Source organism: Lonchura striata, chromosome 10 (genome assembly GCF_046129695.1).
Source record: "Lonchura striata isolate bLonStr1 chromosome 10, bLonStr1.mat, whole genome shotgun sequence".
Taxonomy (NCBI): Eukaryota; Metazoa; Chordata; class Aves; order Passeriformes; family Estrildidae; genus Lonchura; species Lonchura striata.
Window position 1 is genome coordinate 13,175,568 of NC_134612.1, and position 22,730 is coordinate 13,198,297.

At 39.0% G+C, this 22,730-nt stretch overlaps 1 protein-coding gene across 2 annotated transcripts in view; it reads right to left on the minus strand.

Moving 5' to 3' along the window:
* The window catches only part of SLC9A9 (solute carrier family 9 member A9), a 180,324-nt gene that overhangs the window by 103,755 nt on the left and 53,839 nt on the right, over positions 1-22,730 (minus strand). For both annotated transcript variants that reach the window (XM_077785661.1, XM_021536919.3), the window contains exons 7-8: positions 5,172-5,310; positions 4,228-4,333 (exon numbers count right to left, since the gene is read on the minus strand). In XM_077785661.1, the coding sequence (XP_077641787.1) occupies positions 4,228-4,333; positions 5,172-5,310 (245 nt within the window). The remainder of the gene's footprint in view (positions 1-4,227; positions 4,334-5,171; positions 5,311-22,730) is intronic.

The following is a 22,730-nucleotide window of genomic DNA, read 5'->3' on the forward strand; positions in this document are numbered from 1 at the left end:
ACAAAGGCAGAAACACCACAAAATGTCCAGACAAGAACTGCTGAAAGTGAGGAAGCAGCAGTAATTTATTATCACAAGCTTTTTTCTTTCTAGTGATCAGAAATCAAAGAGCTCTGAAAACCAGTAAAGGAACAAAAAATTACACTCTCCAACAATTTTTTCCTTCAAGGTCTATTGTCCTTTTTGTCTTCATAATGCAGGTCTTTACTGTGTAAAAATCAGAGGAGCTTGGCTGCAATTTTGATGCCTTTACACCGAGTCACTGTGTGACTTTGAAGTATGCATCAAATGAACACATACATACAAGTCAATTCCCATGCATATGCTTGAGTGTATTTCTGCAGGTAAATTAATCTCTTTTTACTTGAATATCTGGTCACTTCAAACAGCTGTAGATAGAGAAGGTCCAAGTGAGATGACCATTAAAGGCCCATGTACATCATGGAACCTTTCTCAGACTGAGTGATCATTCTAAATTTAGAAAATGTTGTTAATTATAAGACAAGATAACAAGCAATTAATAAATGCAAGATGTGCTTTCTTAATTTATTTCAACAAGTGTTTAATTTAAATTATTTATATTTTTTTTTCATAGCCTACTAGTAAATACTATGTAATGAACTCTGCAAATGAAAACATCTCTATTAACACTGACCTTACTCTAGTATTCTGCTATTACAGCTTTGCTCAGCAGTCAGGAATGATATACTCCAGGGCAAATGAGAAAATGCACAAATTAGATTCTACTGTATAAGAATCAATTTATCATGCATGTGTCACAGCTTGATGATATAGCTATAAGATTAATAACCATAACATTCATTTATAATTCTCAGTTCCCAGTATAACAATAATTGTGTAATCATCCCAGATTTTTATTTTGATTTGCTGGTTCGATCACATCCATTTTTCAGCCAGGGTCAGGCCCATATATTGTGTGTTGTATATCATGGGATATCTTGAGGCAGAGGAATGAAATATTTTCTAAAATATTGACCTGTACTACTTTCCATTTAAATTTTATTTTAGAAATCTGCAGGCTAAACAAGTGGGCCCTACCACCTGCTTTACCCACTAAAAAAAAACAGTATAGCCCATTATTTCTAAATTATGAAATTCTTCAATATTACACTTCCAAAAGCTCAGAATGATTGAAGGACTGCTGTGGAAAGCATTATAAGCATAAAAATGATTTTGCAATTACATTATTTAATAGCTACAGGGAAGTATTAGTCTAGTGTTAATCCTTTGAAGTTCATTTAGAAGGAATGAACAGAGAAAACACAATATCCAAAGAAAATGAAGATGAATATAGGCATAAATGTCTAATGGAACCAGTTACTTTTTGAAGCATGTCGACTCTAGGAGTGTGGTGCATGGAATGCAGTGGTGCATGGAATGCAGCGGTGCAGCTGTGCCATTGCTGCAGTGAGGCTCTCTGCATTCTCACAGCTGCTTGCAAGGACAGGCACAGGGCTGCAAAACCAGAACCTGCGTGCACTGAGACAAAGGGCAAAGCAGGAAAGCTGGGAAAGACTGGAAGGACAGAGTGTGGATGAAGAGCTGAGTGTGTCCTGAAGCATGGCTGCCTTTCCTGGGCTCCCCCTGCCTCCTGCACAGGTGCTCTGTGTGCACCCACTGGGTGGGCACTGCACACAACTGCACTGCACTGATTTCTCAGCATGGCTGCGAGAAACCAGAGCTGAACCAAAGCCTGGTTCAACCAACAGAGTAATTCTGCTCCTGAACTTGGAGTTTAAAATAAGATTTTGAAAGGAGGAGAGCTAGAACTGTTTCAGAGGAAAGGGAGAGAAGACAAAAGCAACATCAAAACTGGTTAAGCCAGACAACTAAAGGGTAATATCAGCATAGTACTAATAAAGTAAATGTCTTTATAAAACAGCTTTGAACTTCTGAAGCCACAAGAAAGGCTCCATGATTTTTTTCCATAATAACAGCTTCTGACAAAAGCCTTTTACAGAAATTAAGTGACAAAGATTTAACTGATAAAAGTTTCAAGATTAAATTTTGCCTTCTCACAACAGTAATTAAACAATTTCCACATGAAACTCAGAACCCATGAAAAAATACCCATGAAAAAATGCTAGTGATAGACCTAAAAACGCTTGATACTTTTTATTGGAATATATGAGTTGGTGAATTATCTTTCCTCCATCAGTTCCTTTTCTGATAAAAATTAGTTAAATCTTCAAATAGTTTTCTATTTTTCCCTTAAATTGAAACTTTACTTTGATTCCACTCTCTTCCTCTGTCTCTCCCTCTGTTGATTTAAAATTCCTTACCATGGCTACCACCATCTGTGGTGTTCAATAATTAAGTCTTTTATTTCAGATATTTTATATATTACAGCAGAAAAGAGCAATGAAACACTCTTAAGGGTAACTACCAGGAGAGACTCTGCTGTCCATCATCACGTTTCCAGCATGCAAAAAAGACACATGCCAAATATTTTTGTCTGGCCATAGAGTCTGTTCCTATGCCTGAGAAATGGAAATTACCTTTGGTGCAGCACCTGAGGCTCTGAAAGATATTAGTGTTTCCTTTACAAATCCACTTTTTGTGTGTAATGTATAATCAATTGTTCGGTTGCTGAAACATGGCATCCTTGTGCTCTGTGAGGAATGCATTTTCAAACAGCCCTTACTTGGAAGTCACTGGATTAGGAAATCAGTACCCCAGTAGCAGGCAAGTGATCAACAATCCTCCTCCTCTGCTGGTGTTTTCCTGCAGTATTCATGCCACTCTTTTAAGAGGTTGTTGAGTCTGACCCCAGGCAGCAGCTCAGACTCTCAGCTGCTCACTCCCTCTCTCCCTCCTCCTTGGTGGGATGGGGGAGAGAAGGAGACAGGGGTGAGAGTGAGAAACCTTCTTGCTGCAGCCCCTCTTGCTCTGCGGTGGCTCAGCTGTCCTGGCACCCTCAGCCCCTCTGCTGGTGCCCTGAGGAGCAGAAACCCCTTGGCTCTGTGTAAGTGCTTCTCAGGGATAGCTGAAATACCCCTGAATTACCAGGGCTGCTTCCAGCACCACATTAGCTACTGTGAAAAAAATTAATGCTACCCTTGCCCAAACCAGTACAGAGTTGTTAAGAGACAAAGTGGACTTTCATTCCACCTGGCATCTGATTTTCTTGATGTAATGAAATATCACCCTTTTGTTCAGTTCATGTGCCACTATTTTTATTCATTGGCCTGAAGAATTTGGCAATAAACAGGATGCAAAGTTGTATAATTAGTAAGACAAAGATGCAGATATTAATACCCATTCAGAAATAGTTTGATTGTGTGGCTGATATTAGAAAAGTAACATGCTGGCTCCAGAGAACTCAACAAAAATATAACTGCTGCCTTCAAAAGGCTTTGAACAATTTTGCAAACAAACCAGCATGGGCTGCATTACCACTCCATTAAGCATTTTTCTTCTGATTTTCCCTGACATTAATTAGAGCACTGGATTTCAGAGGTGACAACCTCAAGAGCATTAAAACAATCAAGGTCATAGAAACTTTGTTCTTTTGAATCACACTATACAATAGGTTGCTGTGGAGGGAAACTATATCCATTTACAAATTTTGCCTAAACTTCTGTGTACCCTTTAATGGAGGCCCTGGTACATAACTGACTGTGATTGTACAATTTCCTTACTGGAATTAATGAAAAAACAATGGGATCACACATTTTTCTACCTGTCACTGGGACATGGCTGTGCCAAGATGTCCATGTAGGTGCACTGAACAAGATGACCTTTTTTTTCGTAATTATAAAGGTGGATACAACCTACTGGCCCTGTTCTTGTTTTACTATTGATAATTGGTCTCAATTATTGACAATTGAGAAAAATGAGAAGGTCCCAGGATATGGAGTGTGTGCAGAGGAGCACAGTCTGGTAATCACAAGGCACTGCCTATTTCCTTCCTTGTACCTACTGTTATCTTTGGTCCCATAGCTGCCCAGAAAATAGGAGGATTAACAGAGAGACTAATAGGGATGGGATAATGCAGGGAAGAAAGACTGAGGGCTTGAGCCTGATCTGTTATGTCTTTATTCAGTGTCACTACAGAATTGTTCTTAAAGATGAAACAACCTTCAGTATAGCAACAGGCTTTTAGAAGCTTTATACAGGATGTCATACCTAAAACAAGCCATGCATTTTACCCACACTAGAGGCATATTATAAAATTGCTTTTATTTAATTAAATGCAATACTCACCTGTAAGCCCAGCCGCTTCTGCTGATAAGAAGGCACTCCAGGACAGGAGGAAAAACAGACCTGTCTCCAACATGGGAAACTCACACAGCTTTGTGAATTTTGTCAAGTGCTAAAAGATTACTAAGGAAAAATAAAAACCCAACTGTTTTGTAAGCTGAAATTGCCCCTAATCTGAGAAAAGATGAAAGAAAGAAAGAAAGCTCCCACCATACGTATCTACACATGTTGAATTTGGGAAGAACTGCACAGCTTCTAACTTATCTCAAGGAGGAAAATCCAGAACAGATTTTAAAGTCAGCTATCTTAAGTACTTTTGTGGAGTTTGAATTATACCTAGTTGGTTGCATTTGATATTCTTTTTCCCAGAAAAAAAAAAAGAAAAGGAAGTAATTTTGTCCAGTTTTATAAACAAACTGGCATTTATTTACATTTGTGTGAATGCAAGAAATATCAAAATCACTGATCTTTCTATAGTAGCATTTTATATGAACTGTAAAACATGAGAAACAATGCAGGGCAACAGACAAACCTTTCATTTCCAGATTAGTTAAACTGATGGGCTTGCTGGTCACACTGTCACGGTGTAGTGTTTCCTTTCTATTTTTGTATAATTGCTGTTAGCCCGGAGTTCATAAATAAGTTGCTGTTCTTAATAAATTAATGTTTGAACCTCAATATACTTCAAAACACTTCCTTAAAATACAATTATTTCCAAATAGGGTGATAAAGGCCAGAATCCTGCCTAATGGTAAAGATAAAAAAGAAATGTGTAGATTCTGACAAATTACATTTCCCATAAATTTATGATTTCTCTGTTTCTTTATGAACACTTGAGCCTAGAGTGAAAAGCTTCAGGCACAAACTAAAGATGGTCACTCTCAGATATTGTATATTTTTTCCAACATCTATAGATTTGCTTCCTGAAAACAAACCATAAAGGATATTAAAGCTGTGACAACAGCATAAGAGGATCCCATGGCAAATGATCCAGCAAAGATCCCAAGAAAATTTCCCACTGACTGGAAGAAAGCAGCAGCATCAAAAGCGTTAGGATTCTCCTTAGGACTGTAAATGGATATAGAGCTGAAAAGAAAAAAAGGGGTGGGGGAGAGGGAGAGAGAAAGAAATAACAAATTCAATCACATTGTAACAATTCTGGAATCAATAATTGCAAATGAACAGTTTTAGGCACTCAAAATACAAAACAAGTCTTCTCTGGGTTAATAGCAGATGAGAGCAAAGCAGATGGAGACTGGGGAGAACCAATTTATTTCCAAGGTATCACACTGGAAATAGTCTACTGCCAGTCAGCAACACTTTTATACTAGAAGTGCCATAAACAATATTGTTTCCAGGCCAACAAAACATTAAAAGGTGGTAGGTGGATAAGAAAACTGCAGGGAAGATAGATAACTTTGAATTATTTATTGGCCATATGTCCTCAGAGCAGTTACATATTTGCAAATATCCTTGATAAAAAGTGCAGCTTTGTGGCTGAGGTTCAAATGGGTGACACAAATCACAGCAGGTACCACACATGCAGCAGCAATTTTGTCACAAACCACTGAGCATTTTCCTACTTGGTGTAACCCTTCATAACCAGGGCTGGATCTGTGGCAAGGAAACTTGTGGACAGAATGAAAGCTGCCCAGAGAATGGAAGTGCTGCAGTTGTCCAAGGTCATCTCCTGTTTCCCACCCCAGAGTGCAGCCACCACAAGTATTTTGGGATGGGAAAGGATGTCACCAAAGCAAAGGGGTTGTGCACTAAATAATTCTATGAGCATCTCAGAGTTGTTATTTGCCAGCAGTCAATTATTATCCAGAACACCAGTAATCTCATATATGCATGTCCTTTTTCTTGTTGAGATGTTATATTGAACAGATACAAAATAGCTCTAAGCCTCACAAACTAATTAAGAAACATTTTATATCTTTGTGTTCTGTTGCCTTGAGTACTGTTTTGAGTACTTTTGTGATCCTTGTCAAAGAAAATGCGCTGAGCTTGGCTTTGGATTCCAGAATGTGCCTTGGATTGCTGGAAAATGATTGGCATTTTAAGAATTGAAATTTAAAAATTTTTAAAAAGTTGTGAATAATTCAAGCTTTTGGAAATTAAGAATGTGATCCTTGCAGTCTGATGTTTTTCATTTGGAAATAAAGCTTAGGGTTAAAGGTCTGTATAAAGAATTTTTTACACAGACGCATTGAAATAACACGAAGATGTGAAAACAGTTCTGCTTTCAGTCTGCAGAAATGGCACAAGGATTCTCAAGGCATATGGTGGAGTGCCATAAATATGAGGGGGGAATGCTCATGTACCACAATAGAAGTAACGAAGCACTAAAATCTCTTATCTCTAGTTATGCTGATTTGCACCCCCACAAAATCACTGAGCTGATTTCTAGTGGAGGTGCTATTGATACAAGGACACCAAACTGGCAGCAGAGGAACTGGTGACCAGCAACATGTTGCTATCAAAATTTTCCATCCTTTTTCAACTGTGGCTTTCTTGGACCAGGGGGATCAGTAATAATTCTTTGTTTCTCTTGCCTAAAAATTTGTACATGTGTCTTGACAGCAAAGCAGCCACTTGGTTCTTTGATGTTTGTCCCAGCCAAGTACAAAGACTGCAGCTGCTGGTTTGTTTTGCTTAGTGAATTATAAACTAGGAAATGTTCTTTTGTGCCACTGGTGCTCTGGCCTGCATTGAGTGGTGAATTCAGAGAGGTCTTAAAATCAAGGAAAATGGTTCTGTTAGAATGATGGGCTCCTGACCATGATAGGGATGCTCAGTAACAAAAAAGGTATTGATATGGAGTGAGAATTTATTAGTCAAATGTAAGCCATAGTCAGTAAATTTTTTTTTTTTTTTTTTTTTTTTAAGTATTTTAATCTTAGGGTAAAAAAAGTTGGCTTTATTAAGACAGGTTAGGATTACAGTTTGCCCTCCAATCTACCAACAGATTTCAGGGAAGAAGAAAACTAGAAGAAAGCATCCTATTCTTAATATAGTTATTTCAGGAACAAGTATGAAGTGACTCATTTTCACTGAAAAGTTTTTCTACTCATTGTGTCCCCTATGATTTTTTAAAAGCGCCATAACATGACATATGCTCATTATACTACTGTGGTTTCTTGTCTAAATCTTTCAAGAGCTCCTCTTTCCCTGCAGCTCAAAGAATACCTGCTTCTATTTTTCATTTTGCATTATTCTCTAGTAGAACTGTTTATTTTTCTGGACGTGTTTCTTTTTAGCACTAACTTTTAATCCTTTCAAGCATCCAAAATACAGAATTTACCTGAGATTTTCTATATAAACTGCAATTTAACAGGCCAGGATTTAATCCTGTTTATTCCACTGCTTTCTGCCAAACCAATTATTTGACCTATAAACAATATTGCAAAGTTTAACACTGGAGAGAACCATAATTAAAATTATAGTGCCTCTACCCTTCTTCCTTTTCCTTGGAGAGCAATTCAAGAGCCCTGCTGGCATGACTTGCCCTCTCTGCTCTCTGTGCTCTCTGTGCAAAGGGGGTGATTGCAGTTCATTAATAAGCAGTGCAGGTGGGTTTGATGCTAAATTTAAAACTGTTTTGAGGTTGTAGAGGCTTTCTAAACACTGAATGAGTTTAAGAAAAAAAAAAAGGGTTTATTTCTGTAAATTTGTATCAGAGGTGGATTAAGGGAGTCCTCAAAGTAAATGCAGCAGAAAACTGTTTTCAGAGACTGATAAATGAACAGATTTAATGGCAAAAGCCTGCTTTATCTGCCAGCCATAATGGCAAAGAGTGCAGGGGCAGGAATGAGAGAATTTTGTTGACTCCTCAGTGAATACTCAATATATGTATCTCATAGACACCTGTCCCATCCCTACTACCTGCCTCTGTGTGAGCTTGGTAACCTCTGCTGCTTCTTCTAGCTGGAGTCAGGAATAATGCTTCACCTCCTGGCTGGTTTCATAAGGATTAGTCAGCATTTTCTATATTAGACAGCTATTTTAACAGATCTCTTTTTATTTCCAGTTCTTCTGTGCTTCCTTGGGTCAACAACATTGGACAGGCTCAAGTGCTTTCACAGCTTTCAAAAAAGGAAATACAGGCAATATTTATTTATGCAATATATTGCAAGTTGGGGTGGTAGTTTTTTCTTGAAGCAGATAGAAGGATTAACAGTTTGTGTCAGTTGTACCACGATAAGCATCCCACTTCCCTCCCCTCATCTGCTGAGATCACTTTAGGATGAAAGCTCAGCATGACAAACACGTTCACTCTACACACTTTAGAGGGGTCTGATACTAAAGGTCTGCATGACAGAAGGGCTTTTGCAATAGAAAGCATCCAGTCACTGTTCCAGTTACATCTTAATTGATTACTTTTTTGCATCTTCATTTATTCAAAAGATATTTTTCTTCCTGTTAGTTTTCCCAGTCTGTGAGTACAGCACAATATTTTCCCTTGAAAAAAGAAATAACATAGAAAGCACTTAGTATTCAGCAAAGATTTTCCAGTAAGTCAAGTTTTTTGAGGAAAAATCTGTTGTCGAGGTTAAAGCTTGTATCCTACTTTTGTTTCTGTCCAAACCTGATGTGCAGAGGGCTAATCTGGCAACATCAAATAAAGAGATGTTAATTAGTCTTAACTAGCAGACCAGTATAAAGATTCTTTGTTTTGATATAAGCCAAAGTGAAGCAACACCTGTATCGGATGAATTTTAGAAAAATGCATTATGCTGAAAGAAAATACCCCCAAGCATCAGAAGCAAAGTGTGTGCAAACAGCAGAAAATTTCTAATAAAATTATGTAGAGTCAGTTGTTAGAAATAACCAGTAAACAGACTGGTTTATTCCTGTCTTTGTCCTGTCTATTTGACCAACATGAAAATAATCAGCTTTGGAGAAGAACAATTCTTTCCACTTGCTAAGCCACAGGGCTTCCTTTAGCCAAGTGCCCTTCTTCCTCTTTGCCACTTCATCACGTGCCATGTAACACTGCACAGAAGAGAATCAGGAACAATGTGAGAAAAGAAAAAAATACCTGAAAATACAGGAAGGTCAGATGTTCCCTAAAATACCTTCTTTGAAATAAGTGGGATCTCCCTCAGGTGATAAATAATTATAGAACTACATTGTGATTTCATCAGCTGCTAATTAAGAAAAATAAAACAGGCCAGAAAAAAGTATTCTAGAGTTCAAGGTTGTTTTTAAGAGGGAAAGAAGGTTATTTTTCCTGAAATTATAATTATGCAGTAAAAGGTAGGTCACTACAGCATGTTAGAAAACTTGAATCTTTCAGACAAGTGGATGGAATCAATTTCTGTTCCCACACAACTTTTTGGCTATATAGTTTTCCTAAAAGTGTTGAAAAGAAGCCAAAACGTCAGAGCTGTAATTTACCCCCAACATGTGCTTGCAAGAGAAGCCAGGTGTGAAAGTCCATGCATGGCACCAGACACCTTCTCTTGGCAAGCTGGGAGAGCCTGCTTAGGCTGCCTCACAAAAATCTCCTCCCGCAGGAGGAGCAAGGAGATGAACTATAAAGGTAAAACAGCTGGGGAAGTTCGGGATGTGACCGTGCCAAGCCAGTAAAACCATGAATTGAGCAGAGAAGGTTTGCAGGCAGTTAAGGCAAAGTAAAGACATCAGGCAGGAAGGCCTAAGGAGTAGCAGAAGTGGTCAATTTTAACAGTTTTGAAACAAATATGCAGAGATCTTCTAGATGAAAATTTCAAATAACAAACAAATGCATTTTTCAGATGTGTTAAAACAGTGATCAGTACATAAAAGGAACACGGAGGAGTCTTTTGTACATCTCTCTGTATAAACAAATCTGTCTCAATGGAATTTACTCCTGACAATATTGGCAAATTCTTAGATATTTAAGGTTCCTGAAGAAGAGACTTTGCAGAAATATAGATATTAAGCTTTCTATTTATGTAGAGCTTTATATAACAGGTAAAAAAGAAAAGAAAGAAAAAAAAAAGAGACTGGTAGTTGAATTACTGCCCAAGGGGCCAGTGTTTGAACCTTCATTATGGGTATCCAAAATTTTATTCTTCCTGGCAATACAGCAGAACATGGTTTTTATTCCACTTATAGCCTGGTTTCATCACTGCTAGTATTAGTATTAGTATTACTGCTTTTAATTCTAGAAAAAGGCCTAGGAGAAAACTGTTTCTAGAAACTATTTTCTATCTGGGCTTACACTCTGTTTCTTTTTATCTGTGTCATGGCTTATTTTCTTCCTCTGTTTCTGATCTTGCTTTGCTCCTTTGTAGGCTTTCCCAGAAATTCTCAAATAGTAGAGGACATTTTACCTTGATTACTTTAAGCCAAGCTAACACTTACTGTTGTTGTATATGAGCTTTTTTTGCTTTTACACTGGTAACTATTTTCCGTTTTCTTCTGTGTCCAAGCCTGAGCTGACACACAGCAGGAGCAGCTTGTCAGAAAAAACAACAAATAGTTTGTGTTGTTCCAGGTAGAGTTTCTCTAATGCAGATCTTAGTTGTCATCTATCCCCATACATCAGGGACTGCAGAAAATCTGACATCCTCCCTTCTTCTCTGTCTCCCAACCCATTATCCTCAGGAAGTCTTCTCTGCCTCCTATGGGAGCCTTGGAAGCCATCTATCCTGGTGATCCCATTCTTGCCCTCAAATTCCACCACCTGGGCCATAAAAGGACCTGGCATCTCACCCACCTGAGTGGGGTTGAACTCAGCTTCCCTGGTGCCCAGGAACAGCTTTGCCAGTCCCTGTGCAGAGGAGCTGGACACGCTGCATCCTCCTGAGCCTGCTCAGAGCTTGCTCGCTACAGGGCTGCAGCCACTTTGACTCGCAGGAAGGAGATGTGAGATGAGAGTTTTGACAATGATTAAGGACCTAATGGGCCTGCAGGCAGAGCAATTTCAAGTCTAACATCATCTCTGATCTGGTGTGGAGCTTCTCTGCCCCAGTGCACTTGAGAAATGGTGTGCACTGTCATCTGTACAAATATCTTAGCTTCTCATTACCTTGTTCTAACCCGTTTTTATCTTTGACAGAAAGAAATCCTGATGAACAGCAACATGGGCTTAAAATCTATGTAAAAGAAAATTAAGGCTTTAACAGTAAAATTTGTTCACCTATCTGAGGCTTGGCACAGGAATATTTCATTCTCAAATGACTGCTATTGCTTCTAAATGCCTAATTTTCATAAATCTATTTGGAAATATCACAGTCACAGTGACAACTCTTTCCTGTCCCATATCTTTGAGAGGAATGAAGCACATCAGCAGAGAACAGATGGCTGATAGTGGGTTGTCTGTGACAGCATGTGCTGCATTCTGTGTTATCCCTCTGACTGTCCTTACTTATGGGCTGATCATATCCAAAGGCACATAATTTACACATTTCTGTGCCTGCAAATGTGATCCTTTCTCATTTGGGTATCAGAACTGTAATCCAACTGCCTGTTTAATTTCAATTTTTATTAAACCTTGCATGAAGAGGAAAGGCCTGTGTCTATCTAGAGCAGCTTGAAGTCTGTCCTCCCAGTTAGGGAGATTTTAGTGGCTTCAGCAACTGGGAAGATGCAGATAGTGCTAAGAAACTAGAAACAAATAATCAACCACCAAGGAAGAGATATTGTACCAATACAAGAACTGGACTTCTACCCTGCCTGTCATCTCTCTGTAATCACTTATGCAAAATAGAGCAAGGTAGAACAGTACTGTAAAAAATGCACATTTTTTTTCTGCAAAGAAAATATGACTGTAAAAGTTACAACCCAGCCACCCCCTGAGTTAACAAGAAACAAAAAGTTAAAAATTCTAAAGTCAATATCTGGAAAGAAAAAGGAAATAGTTTTTTCTGTTATTTGAACCAAATCTGCTGCATAATGCTAATTGCGCCATAAGGGGAGTTACATGTGCTGTATGTGTTAAGACTCTTGCTAACGTTGGTTTATGATCCAAAAGAATTTTTTTGCCTCCCTACCCCTGACACTTGAGTTAGAAGCTATTGTCCATTCCTGGATCTTCCACTACTAACTTTACATTCTGCTTCATTATTCACCTTTGTGTTATCTTTCAATTTTTTACTTGTGAGCCACTCTTCTCCAAAGTTACTTAAAGATCTGAAAAATACTGTGAAACATTTCACAACCTTCCCCTTATGTGACAGTTCTTCCCATTAGTGTAGGATGACAAGACCCTGGTATAAAGATTTTCTGTGAAAATGATATAACTCTCTTGAAAGCCAAAAATTGAATTAATGTGCAATTGCAAGTGTTCTGTGAGCATAAGCAAGATTTTAATGTGCTCCTGAAGGCCTAATTCTATCCATGCCTAGCTTTACTTGTACAAAAGTGGCAGAATGTGATACTATGGGACTTCATTCACTCTACAAATGGAGAGCAAAGAATAAAACAGAGCACATTCACAAGACACTGATTCTGTGTCCATAAGGGGTAGGGAAGGTGATTACTGGAAGAATGGGTAATCTTATTTAACACCCCCTTTTTCTGCTAAAATTTTTGGATGAGTCAAGGATGAGGTAACAAAGCCTTTCAACTACCCTAGTCTTTCACAATGACTTTGCTCCTGCAAACAAATTTTACATTTATCTATGTCAAGTGAACTCCACCTGCCTGTTGACAAAAGGTCTGGTGGGTGCCTTCATGGAGCAGAGCGTTAGAACACTGCAGCAGATTATCAGGAAATCACTGTGATTTATGTCATCCTGCTCTAGAGGAGAAAGTGCCTCAAATTACCCTTATAGTGATGAGTATCTGAAGTAACTCCACTCATTCAGTGCAGCTGGTATAGATGTGCACTAGTGTTGCAAAAAAAGCAGGATATGACCCAAACATTTTAAGGAAGTTTATAAGCAGGTTGGTTAGCTGTAAAAAAGCCTTTGCTCTTATGGGCAACTAGCAGAGATTAAATGGAAGGAGTTTCCACTAAATCTTTATTAAATAGTAATTTTCTTATAGTCATACAGCCCATGATTTTGTTCAGGAGCAGTTTAAGACTGAAACAACAGAAAAGGATGTATAGTTTATGCCAGACAGTATTCCCTTCATTTAGGCTTTGTCTCATCCTCATAACACTGCAGGAGAACCCACTAGACCTGTGAGCACTGTGAAATACCCAGGGATGAAAGCAGCATTTCTTTTGTAGTAATAGCTCCTTCTTATCCTTCACAAATGCTTAGTTCTACTCACCTCATTCTCCTCCAGGCTTTAGACCAATTTGTCCCTGAGATTTAGCTCGTTAAACACTACTACAATACACTGGAATCTTCCCTGAAATCCCCTTGAATGAATGTGGACAAAGGAGTGAGGGGTAACATCACATTGCTTAGCTGATCAATGGAACAACATATACAGCAATTTCTCATTTAATAGTCAAAGGACTTTTTTCCTTCTGTGACCTCTGCTTATGAAAATCTGATGTGTTTGAGGGTGGTGCATCCCGTGTCCTTTCACAGACAACATTGCAGATGGGGAGGGAGCCTGTCTGTGCACAGCTCAGTACCCCAGACACAGGGAGAGGAAGCTCCAAGTGCCCAGTCCTGCTCACCTTGAGGAAAGCAGGCTGTCCTCTCACTGCTTCTCCTCCTGTCAGTGGGACAGGCAAGGATCCTGTTCTCACCACTGCTCTGCCAAGCCTCAGCTGTCCCATGTCACTGCCTGAAGTGTCACAATGGCTGTAAAGCTTACCTAGGAATGCTGAAGAGGAGGGACAGAATTGGGAGCATGCTGCTGGGAATATGCTACAAACAATTGAAAGGTTAAGTGAGAAAGCAGGAGAAAGAAAACTATCTTTGTGATTTCTACCAGATGTCAGTTTTATATTCTACCAGTTATATATTCTACCAGATCTCATTATTAAAATATAATGTGCTAATTACATGCTTTCATAGATTTTTCTCAGGCACAAGGTGTAATTTTGTTTTTTCTTATATTTTTCCTGTTGTCTCCCTGAAATAAACCATCTTTGACATAAAAGTAATCTAATGAAGACAGACTATATAATAATCCATGTTTGCAATAAACCTAGAGCTTAGTAAGTATGGGTACTCTTTGTCTTTTAGGAGATTTTTATGCTACTGTTTGTATTTAAATCATTACATCCTAGACACAGCTAAGTGTGCTGCTAGAGGATGCAGGTAGTCCCTGGAGCAGCTGGGTAATTCACTGCCAGTACTATAGGGTGCCAGAGTTTTTGGCTGTGCCAAATTTCTGGCCTATCAACAGCCTTGAGCTTTTTCACTTGCAGAATGTTTTCTGACAGAGATTAAGAAAGGAGCCCCTGGTCTACTGCCTTCACTGAGCTTCAGCATCTTTAGGAACTTCTGAACAGACCAGGATGCTGGGAGGCCTGATGCTGAATGTAATTGATAAAGATAAGGTACACAGAATCCCACAAAAGTTAGAGTGGAAGGAGAAGGAAAGTATGTATAAAGTTTTTTCTATTTCAATGTTCTCCCTCACTCCGCCTAAGACTTTCTAATGTGTAATAAATAGGAAGAAATGTGGTCTTTGGTATGTGGTATATCATCCTTGCATAGCCAGTGCATGCAAAACAGATTCTTTCATAGTCAGAAGGGGGTTACATGAGAAAATTCTACAGTTCGTGTAGCTTTTTAATGTCTGCAGTACAATTTGTCTGTCTCCTACCCAGATTCTTAGAGAGATTTTTTAAAAAATTAACGCTCCAAGAAATTGCCAATTTCTTGGCATTCGCATCTATTGCCAATAGATGCAAACAAAATGGCCCACATGATTCCTAATGTGCCCAGACCATGCATTAGATGACCCCACCCCTGTCCTGACTTGGAACAGCCTAACCTTGAGGTTGTGCCAAACCTCTCTTTAGCCACATTTTACTCAGGAAAACAGTTCCCTTCTCTCAGGTGCTCCAGTGCAAGGGATGTGAAGGGCAGGACAGCTCACTTGGAACTCTTCTGTCTTAGCACTGCACGTTGCATGTGGAGTTCTCCTTTGCATTTATTGTCAGCACTCCTCAAGGATGGCTCACAGCATTTTTTTCCTCCACTGAAGACACACCCTGTGTTCTCAGTTTTCAGTTTCTGTGCTGCATAATGAAGGTTCAAACACTGCTGTGGGAATGGGATTTTCAGAGCTCCATAGCCCTATCGATTTTTCCATGTGCCCACCAAACAGCTGATAATTTTTGCCTCTTGCTAATCTGGATTTGAGATGAGCCAGTAATCTAAAGAAGAAAATCTTTTTAATCTCCTGAGCTGTTCAATCCCACCTACATTTCATTATTGAAAATATTTTCTATATTTTTATTCTAAAAAATGGAACAGCTAGGGAAAAATTACTCTGGCATTGTCTGAATGAAATGCTATCCTGTGTGATAACAAAGCTCCTCTCACAAATATTAGTTCCACTTCTATTGCTTTATAATAAATGGCTGCAGCTGTTGCCATGGCAATTTTAATTTTTAAAAATGTATCCAACTGAAGACAAGAAATGCAGCTGTTGTTATGAGAAATTCTAAAATAAATCCAGATGTGAATTGTATGATCTAGTGTTGGCAGTAATAATGTCAGAAACAGAACACGTTACATGTTTTGTTTTTTTTTATATACCGGAGCTGAGGATGGGGATTTAGGGATATTCTGAATTGTAAGTCTCTGTTCCTGATCCAAATATAGCAAATAAACAGAATAAAATTTCACCTTAGGGAAAGGCACTCCACTTGCTAGAAAAGCTGGTCAGCCTTGCATAGAGAATGGCACTAATATTCCTGTAGGAGAAAAGTGGGCTTCAAGCTCCCCTCTACCTTTCTGCTAATATGCTAACATTTATTCTTTACATCTTATAAAAAGAAAAATCACGGCCATGGTAGAAATCTTAGAATTGCAATATTACCTATTGTTTACTACCTTATCACTCTATAGCCTGAAGTTCTTTAGCCTGTTAGACCTTTAATGTTAGAACATTAAAACAAAATTGCTGGACAGTGCTCTATAAAGAAAGCATAATCCAGCAAGGCCCAGTACACATACTAAAAGTTATCCACTCAAAAATTTCTCTGTGCTGGGAAGGTAAAAAGTCCATGTAAGTCTCTTTGGGGAAAAAATATTTAAAGAGAGAATTTCTGAGGAGGTGATAGAAGAATAGGTCCCGACTTGTCTGACAGTGAACTGTAGCTCTGGGGTGTGCTGGCTGAAGAGCAATAGCTCAGCAAGAGCAGAGAGGCGCTGGGAGCAGGGCGGCACACAGGCGGAGAGCGGCTTGGATCCCTCTTGTTCCTATTCCCTGGCCTTGGAACTGCCAAGGCTGCTCTGCCCGGAGCCCCTGGAACTGCAGCTGGCTCTGCAGAGCCTGGGGGGTTCCCTGCAGCAGCCTGGGGCTGCTGAGAGCAGAGACGGGGCCGCTGAGCCTTGTGGAAATTGGTTCGCTCAAGCGTGAAGTCAGCGCTGATTCCGGCACCTGCCAGCAGCGCTTGGCAATCTGGGGATTACTGAACTTCACTCCTGGTAAAATTAAACACAGGGAATCACCACGTATGCAGGGAAGTTGATGTGGATGGGATTTCAGTCCCAGATTCTAAGGCAATCACAACAGTAAAACTTTCTTTTTATTCTTAAGGATTACAGCAAGAAGAGAAAACAAGAAAACACCCACAAATATACACTCAAACACTCATTCTGTTTCTCTGACTTCCATCTTTGGGAACATTTTACTCAAAATAATTGGAAGTCTGTCTTTATCCTTTGTATAAGAATTTTGAATGATAAGTCACCTTTAAGCCTTGCTAGTTAAACATATGATACTTGAAGGATATCTGAAAGTTAATGGGAATCTTGAAAATAATCTAAAGGATAATAAAATCCTACCCACCCCAATTTCTTAAATATAAATCACTTGATCAAAGTGACCTAATACCAAATATACTGGATGAGAGGTTTTGCTTTGATAATAATGAATTATTTGTAAATACACATGCTAAGACTTTTGGACACACAGCTGATCATGAATTATTCCTTAGTGCTAAGATTGAAAGAGTTAAGGAACATCTTCCTTTGTTAAAATTAACGTATATGCTATTGGCCTATCTAATGCATTGTGAAAAACCTCACAGAAATGACAGGCAGCCAAACAGATAATTTTTCTTTCTGGCTTTGTATAGACTCCATTGATTTATGGATAAACATGCATTATAACACATTAATTTCCACCACTTAGTTTAAAAGTAAATACTTTCCCTAGACAGGAAGTTCTATGAGGCTTAAACACAGCTATTAATAAGATGAAAATTATTCTGCCTAGCTTCATTACCCCCATAATTACTAGAACGTAGGAGTCTTGCCTCAGAAACTTTTGCATTCACTTCACTCTAACAATGCACAACAAAAACACTCTCCAAGCTATGGAGTAAGTCCTGATAATGCTAGAAATAAAATGTAAAACTGTGAACATCCTATAATGAGAGTTTAGAAATACCTTTCACCTTACTCTCTAGGAATGAAAACACTGTAATAAAGAAGATGTACACTGTTAAATGGTTCAGGGAGCTGATACATTTCTTCAGGAATATTTTCATTTAGCTATAACCTTCTCCCAGTGTGTCTGAGGCAGGAACAGCAGCCTGCTAGGCACTCCATTATTCTCATTTCTCTCACTATCGCTTCTGGCTGTGCTTGCTACAGATCAGTAGAACAATGTGGAAAGAAAAACAGTTTGATTTCTTTTAAGTGAAAATAAATTAAACTTTCAGTGAATGGGGATACAAAATTAAAATGTTTTAATGTCTAAAATCTATATAACTTTTTTGAGGTTTTACAATGGAGAAATTACTAAGGGAAAATCGTGAATATCAGTTTATTTAATGTATTGTTGGTATACTATTTGTTCAAAATTTTAATCATATTTAAGCCTTCATTTTCAAAATTCAAATTCTAGCATCACTATGTCTCCCCAGAAACGTGCTGAAATTTCATTAGGAATCCAAATAACATATATCTATACACATTACATTCAGAATATGTAGATCATTATAATTAGCAAGTAGTTAGGGAACATCAATGTTCCAAGTGCATTAAGAGCAAACTGATAAGAAGACTGGATGTGTTTCCTTGGTACAATGGTCTTCACAGGGAATGTTCATAAGTCCTATTGCCCTGAACACATAGAAATGAACCAGCTCTGTCACACTGAGTTCTCTCAGGGCCACTTGCACAACTGCTGCCCTGAGTGTCTTCTGTCTCTGTCACAGCTTGTGACTTTGCCAAAATGTCACCATTGAGACTACATTGCCATGTTGCATTTGCAATTTCCATGAAGATTTTTTTTTCTCTCTCTCTTTTTTCTTTTCCTCTCTTTAAATTGGCGTTCTGCAGAGCCATTATAGAGAGACTACCTCTGTGCTTATCTTGGACAGAAACCTTACAACCACACATTTACAAAGATTTCTCGCTGTACCACTTTGAAATTCAGACTTGTCATTTCCAAGGGGAGGAAAGAAGAATTTATCCATCTGTTTCCTACATATCTTTTGCCCTTGTGGAAATGTGACAAAATTATGCAAATTTGTAAGGGTTTCCAAAATGTTTAGTTGACAAATCTCAGTGGAGATCTGATAAACTTCATCAGCTAAAAATCTTCCAAGATCTCATTTTTTAGGCATGTACTATCTAAAACTTAAATATGTGGCATTTACCCCTGCAATTGCTGGTCCCCAGACTCAGGCAGCTGCTGTCCCCAGTGCTGTGACCGTCACATCACCCCTCTTGTCCTCATTACCTCTGTTTGTCACAACATTATAAGGATAGTGATGAGGTGCTTGCACCAGAAATGAAGACAGGGTTTCTCTTGACTTTAGGGTATGAAGGAGGTTGGTTACAGTCCTAGATTATCTCTAGAAATAATTTCTTTTTATCTCAGGTGGGAGACCTAGGGACTGGTGAGTGCCACAGAAGTGGTGGAGCTGGTCATGCAGTTCAGGGCAATGGGTAGGGTGAGATGGAGATGGTGACCATTGTCTTTCCATTGTCAAAGGAGAGAAAGATTGAGACCAACACAAAAGCAAGTGGAAACAAGGAGAGAGTGGAATTTTGTAACCATTGGAATAAAACCTGAGAATAGAAATTTGCTGATCTCATCATTGAAGTAGCTGTGAAGTGCAGTAAATAAAGGTTTGCAGTCACTCCTGCTGAGCCTGGCGCTGAAGGAAGGCAGCTGACGCTACCATTATCAATAATTCTCTTTGCTCAAGTGACAGAAGTATATCTTGAAACCATTAAAGTTTCTACTCCAAAAGGTGAAACATGCACACTGAAATGATGTCTTGGGTATGGAGAGTGGAGGAACACTCTGTATGAAAAAATAAACTTAAAAATTATATTTAATAAAAATGTTTACGAAAGGTACCTCTAAATTCCTCGTGTCAGATATGAAATTTTTTGCGCATTATGTAACTTTTGAGTATTTGATAACATTTGCATTATTTTGGTGTGCTTTTTGGACAGTTTCCCTCCCCTCCCCCCCCCCCCCCCATACATATATATATATTTTTGCACATATGCACATGCAAAAGAATTTCATGAAGAGTTGTGTCAGTTCTAAAGCCTCAGTAGCTAAAGGATTTGAGCCTTAAAAGATCAAGGCTCGCAGGAGGAAGCAGTTTACCTGATATTGTTGTTAAAAAAAATATAAATGCTTAGAGCAGGTCAGAATGATGAAATTCAAATTGAACCATAGCACAGGGGTTCTGGATTCCTTCACAGAGGGATCACGAGAGACATCAGTCTTTCCTAGTGTTCCTGGGTAGCCAGTGGAAATTGTCCATTCTCCCACAATAGGAATGGGTTCTTGGTTCATGTAATCATAACTTGATCTCCAAGGAATAACAGCATTTTTATGGAGTATCCTGTTGTGACAAACTCTCTGTCTCTCTGAGATAGCTGTGCTCTCCAGTACTGTATTTCTGGGAAGGATTTGGGCAGTGAATAGGAATTGGTGGCTACCTCACAAATGAAATGGCAGAAAGGACTGCCTCACCTTTCTGACACACACTCCTCCTCTCTCTTCTCTGCCAGGAGACATGATATTTATGTTAATTTATTATAAGAGCCAGTCAGACTCTTATATACAGTATTTCATCCAGAGAGGATGAAATTTGCTTTCTTTTGGAACACTTCAAGGGAAATAATATCAGTACTATCATTTTAAAATAAAAGAGAGTTCTGTATGTAGAATTAGACTCTATGTAATTATCCTGCTTTCAGGAAAAATCTGTCTTATTCACTAGAAAAAGGTTATTTGGACAAGAAAAAACATCTGGAAGAGCTCAAAAACAAGGCTGACTTGTACCACAATGTACTTCAGTTCTGAAGAGTTCCCAATAGAAATCTTTGCAATTAAGAAGCTTTGACGCCAATTTGGTCATTTGCAGGGAAAGTGTAGCTAAATAATTGCCACTTAGGTGTGATTTGCAAGGACTGCAAGCAGTGCTCTTAATTCTGAATTTAAAACTTACCTGTTTGTGTATAAGTGGATGGAGATACCTGCAGCTACTCTGGTTTGATTGTGTCTGACAAGTACAGACATTCCCAGCTGATTTGAGCTAAGCTCTATCTTCATACATCCCTTAAGGCAATCTCCAGAACGTTGCTTACTGAAATCTACTCTAGCTTAGCAGTCTGCAGCTGAGGGCTGCCTGTTCAAATGAATTGCACAGACAAACCTGTGCCAACTAGAGAACTGTGGAGGGCTGACCCTGGCTGGGTGACGGGTGCCCACCCAGCCACTCCATCACTCCCTCCTCTGCAGGATTGGGTGGGGGGAAGAAACTAAGATGAAAGAAAGCTCAGGAGTGAAGATAAAGCCTCACTAATAAAGTAAAAGCTGTATGTGAAAGCAAAGGACAACAAAGATTTATTCTGTGCTTCCCAGGGGCGGGTGATGCCCAGCCACCTATGTGGAGCAGTTGCTCCAGAATATAAATGCAGTAACATTTATCTGCCCCTTCCTTCTTTCTCTTAGCTTTTATTGCTGAGCACATCACATGCTACAGGATATCCCTTTGGTCAGTTTGGGTCAGCTGTCCTGCCTGTGTCCTCTCCCAAGTCTTTGTTCACCTCCTGCACTGGGATGCTGGAGGGACAGAGCTGCTGCTGGTGATCAGCACCTTCAGCTCCCAGTGCAAGCACAGCTCTGGGAGGGCTGCTGGGGGAAATGAGCTCCAGCTCACACAGACACAGCAGCACAGAGAGCAAGACCTTTAGCATATATTAACTAGAACCTAACTAAAATTTTAATATGGCAATAATCTTGGGAAAAATATACAAAATACTGAAATGTGAAAAAAATTGAGGAATGAGAACTACTTCCTTAAAATATTCTCTTCCAAGTGCCCATTTTCATACTGAAATTTTGGCTTTAAGAAGCATTACAGAAACTGAACAGCATTTTTTCCTTTCATTTAAGTGTAAGACTGGTCTGTACAGTAAAGCTCATGGAGGAGAAAAGAAAGAGGTTTTGTTAAGCAAATGTACAAACATTTTATGTGGGATTTCCTCTATTTTGGGAGAGAAGCTCTTTTAAAGTTCCTGCTAATAGCCAGTTTGGTTAGTTTCCCAGTGCTCACATCTCCTGTTCCAGATGGTCAGTGACGTGAAACTCTAATTATCATCAACAAAATAAGCTGGGACTAAACCCTTCCTCAAAGGTAAAAAGAGCAGATGGACAACCAAAATTTCATTATTACAGAAATAATACAGAAAAGGACTACTCATCTACCTTTCAAAATCACTCACTAATGTGATGCACAATTAACTCTTTGCTTTATTAATATATAAATTACTCTGTTATTTGACTTTGAATGGCTGCTTGGTATATAAATCTTTCCAAAAATATTTGGAATAGCAGCCAAATCCATCTTGTATAAGGGAACCAGTAAGTGAAATGATTGGGCTGAGCTTCTATCCAGCATTTTGTTTGCTTTCAGGTTTTCAGGGGATTCTATTTTATTCTCCTCCACAATGTTACAGACATCCCTCCTCAGGAATCTCTGTGGGAATAAAATCACAAATAGCATTTATCTGGAATGAGGCAAAGCCTGTATCCAGAGAACCAGTTAGTCATTCATCCAGAATTGTAGCTCACAGACATTGAAATCCCTAAATATTTGCAAAGGATTCAAAGTCATGAGGTCAGTACCATGGAGCAGCTCTCCCTGTGCCTGTTGGGTTCCAGTGCTGGTCTCACTTTGAGCTGTGATTTCTGGGTCAGGCTTTGCAAAGGCAGCCCCTCATCTAAACCTGCCCCAGCTCAAACGGAGCTCACACACACCTCAGTCCCTCCAGGCTGCCCAACCAGTCGGTGTAAACACAGCTGCAAAGAGAGGGTCTGGGAGCAACCCCCGGTATTGCTGGCAGAATCTCATTCCTTTTCTGAATTCAGATTCACTGTCTGATTGCAGCATAGCACTCTTTAGAACTGGCTGTTCTAATTCCTATTCTGTTGCCATTTTTCTACAG